The sequence below is a fragment of the Stenella coeruleoalba genome, assembly GCF_951394435.1.
Source record: "Stenella coeruleoalba genome assembly, chromosome: 11".
Taxonomy (NCBI): Eukaryota; Metazoa; Chordata; class Mammalia; order Artiodactyla; family Delphinidae; genus Stenella; species Stenella coeruleoalba.
This window is the reverse complement of record NC_137157.1, coordinates 9,193,820-9,197,048: the sequence shown is the minus strand read 5'-3', so window position 1 is coordinate 9,197,048 and position 3,229 is coordinate 9,193,820. Positions and strand designations below refer to the sequence as shown.

The 3,229-nt window shown below is 61.5% G+C and overlaps 1 protein-coding gene across 1 annotated transcript; it reads left to right on the top strand.

The window, feature by feature from the left end:
- Positions 1-798: 798 nt before the first annotated feature.
- MGAT3 (beta-1,4-mannosyl-glycoprotein 4-beta-N-acetylglucosaminyltransferase) lies at positions 799-2,400 on the top strand (the record flags this gene model as incomplete). Its single annotated transcript, XM_079938152.1, has 1 exon — positions 799-2,400. The coding sequence occupies one exon, from the start codon at positions 799-801 to the stop codon at positions 2,398-2,400; it is 1,602 nt and encodes a 533-aa protein (XP_079794278.1).
- Between the last annotated feature and the right edge of the window lie 829 nt (positions 2,401-3,229).

The window sequence follows — 3,229 nt, the reverse complement described above, 5'->3', positions numbered from 1 at the left end:
TCATCCCGACCAAGTATGATAATAATTATAAAAAACTGAGAACAGAAAAATTGCATGTAAGACCGGTGATACACCTCAAACACATGAACTGTTTATGGCTGGATATCAATCTGCTGCCTGGCAAGGGGTAATGAAGGGGAACTTTTACTTAATTTGGTTCTTTAAATATGTTAGAATTAGAAGTGTTCCCTTGAGACCTGGGAATTTTTTCAGTGCAAAAGGTTTGTAAATATAGCCACAGAAAAGATAGATAAAGAGACAGAGAGATGGACAGATAGAACGAGAAAGCACTGTGGGTGGTGCAGGGAAGGGACCCCACCTCCGCAGCCTGCGACCCACTCTCCCCCTCCCTTGGGGCCTGGAAGCCCCCTGGGGCAGGTTCTGCACTGCAGGGTTGCGCTTTTCCCAGGATGCATCTTGTTCCTGGGGCAAAGCCTAGCAATGCAGCTGGTACAGTCAGGGTGGGGCGGGCAGGTTGCCAGGGGTATGTGTGGTGACCTGGTGGGCTTGGAGGGGAGAGGTTGTGGGAGTGGAAGGGTCCTGAGCCTGGTGGGGTTTCCTTGATGCTGGGGCTTCCAGGGGTCCTTGGTGCAGTGAGTTGGACTCACAGGCTTGACTTCTAGGGGAGTCGCCTGGAGGTGACTTCCTGCAGGGTCACCAGGCGCTGGTCAGGACATGCACAAACACGATGGCAACAAAGCCCCTCCCTGTTCCCTCCCTTAGGAGAAGAGCCTCAGGCTCCCCTTGCCCGGGTCTGCAGACCCCTGACCCATCTGCTGTCTCCCTGTTTCCCGCAGGATGAAGATGAGACGCTACAAGCTCTTTCTCATGTTCTGTATGGCCGGCCTGTGCCTCATCTCCTTCCTGCACTTCTTTAAGACCCTGTCCTATGTCACCTTCCCCCGAGAACTGGCCTCCCTCAGCCCTAACCTGGTGTCCAGCTTCTTCTGGAACAATGCCCCGGTCACGCCCCAGGCCAGCCCCGAGCCGGGCAGCCCCGACCTGCTGCGTACCCCGCTCTATTCCCACTCGCCCCTGCTCCAGCCGCTGTCGCCAAGCAAGGCCACGGAGGAAATCCACCGGATGGACTTCGTGCTGCCCGAGGACACCACCGAGTACTTCCTCCGCACCAAAGCCGGGGGCGTCTGCTTCAAGCCAGGTACCAAGACGCTGGAGAAGCCGCCATCAGGGCGGCCAGAGGAGAAGGCAGAGGCGGGCGAAGGCGCGTCGGCGCGGGGCCCGGGCCGGCAGCTGCTGAGCGCCCGGGAGCGGCCGGGGGGGCGCGGCGCGCGGCGCAAGTGGGTGGAGTGCGTGTGCCTCCCGGGCTGGCACGGGCCGAGCTGCGGCGTGCCCACCGTGGTGCAGTACTCCAACCTGCCCACCAAGGAGCGCCTGGTGCCCCGGGAGGTGCCACGGAGGGTCATCAACGCCATCAACATCAACCATGAGTTCGACCTGCTGGACGTGCGCTTCCACGAGCTGGGCGACGTGGTGGACGCCTTCGTGGTGTGCGAGTCCAACTTCACGGCCTACGGGGAGCCGCGGCCGCTCAAGTTCCGCGAGATGCTGACCAACGGCACCTTCGAGTACATCCGGCACAAGGTGCTCTACGTCTTCCTGGACCACTTCCCGCTGGGCGGGCGGCAGGACGGCTGGATCGCCGACGACTACTTGCGCACCTTCCTGACGCAGGATGGCGTGTCGCGGCTGCGCAACCTGCGGCCCGATGACGTCTTCATCATCGACGACGCCGACGAGATCCCTGCTCGCGACGGCGTGCTCTTTCTCAAGCTCTACGACGGCTGGACGGAGCCCTTCGCCTTCCATATGCGCAAGTCACTGTACGGCTTCTTCTGGAAGCAGCCGGGCACCCTAGAGGTGGTGTCGGGCTGCACGGTGGACATGCTGCAGACGGTGTACGGGCTGGACGGCATCCGCCTGCGCCGCCGCCAGTACTACACCATGCCCAACTTCCGCCAGTACGAGAACCGCACGGGCCACATCCTGGTGCAGTGGTCGCTGGGCAGCCCCCTGCACTTCGCCGGCTGGCACTGTTCCTGGTGCTTCACGCCTGAGGGCATCTACTTCAAGCTGGTGTCCGCCCAGAACGGCGACTTCCCCCGCTGGGGTGACTACGAGGACAAGCGGGACCTCAATTACATCCGGAGCTTGATCCGCACAGGGGGCTGGTTCGACGGCACGCAGCAGGAGTACCCGCCGGCCGACCCCAGCGAACACATGTATGCCCCTAAGTACCTGCTCAAGAACTACCACCAGTTCCGCTACCTGCTGGACAACCCCTATCAGGAGCCCAAGAGCACAGCAGACGGTGGGCGGCGGAGCAAGCGTCCGGAGGGAAGGCCGCCCGCCAGGAGCAAATTGGACGTGGTTGAAGGCTAAGGCTGCATGATCTTATAGGGCCGGTGGCCAGGGTAGGGGGGTGGGCGGCTGCCGCCCTGTTACCTTCCTGTCTCCTTCCGCCGTCTGGGTGGCTCTTAAGAGAACCAGGAGTGGATAGGTGGGGGAGTCTTTCCTACTCAAGCCCTTGTGAATCCAGGGTCAGGCCCGTGAGCTCAGAAAACATCCTTCCTCATCAGGAGAGGAGAGCAGGCCCTTTCACCCCTCCAAGAGTGCTGCAGCCCGGAGGTGCCAACGGACAGTGCACGGTGGTTACTGGGGAGCGGGGGAGGGTGGGGAAGGGAGCCTGCAGGAACTCCCTAGGGCAGCCAAGTGGGAGCTACGGTCCCCTCCGGGGAGAAGCCCACCATTCGGCCTCCTGGGGCTTTGGACCTGCAGTGGGAAAGGGGGATGCCGGGAGATCCCAGGGCTCTGTAAATAGATGCATTTGGGCCCAGGAGGAAGAAAGGACACCAAGGTCGGAGGGGATGAGAAGTGGCAGCTGGAAGGAAGCCCGGGTGGATGCTTTGTAGTGTCCTCAGGAGTGCTGGGCCAGAGGGAGCAGGGACCTCCACCCTGCTGCCCCACAGGACACACTGCACGGATGGCCCTGTGCCCCCAGCCCCTCCGGACCTGACACAGGTGTGGGGCCTGGGGAAGCCTGGGAAGTCTTCCTTTTGGTTCCAAACCTGGCCTTGACATTCCTTCTTACTTTTGATGTCGCTGTCTTGTGGGCTGCCCACCCAGTCCTTGCAAGACCAGGAGTCCAGTTCTCAGGGTGGGATGGGACTGTCAGCCAGCCTAGTAAGTCAGCCCTGGGGGAGGAGCCTCC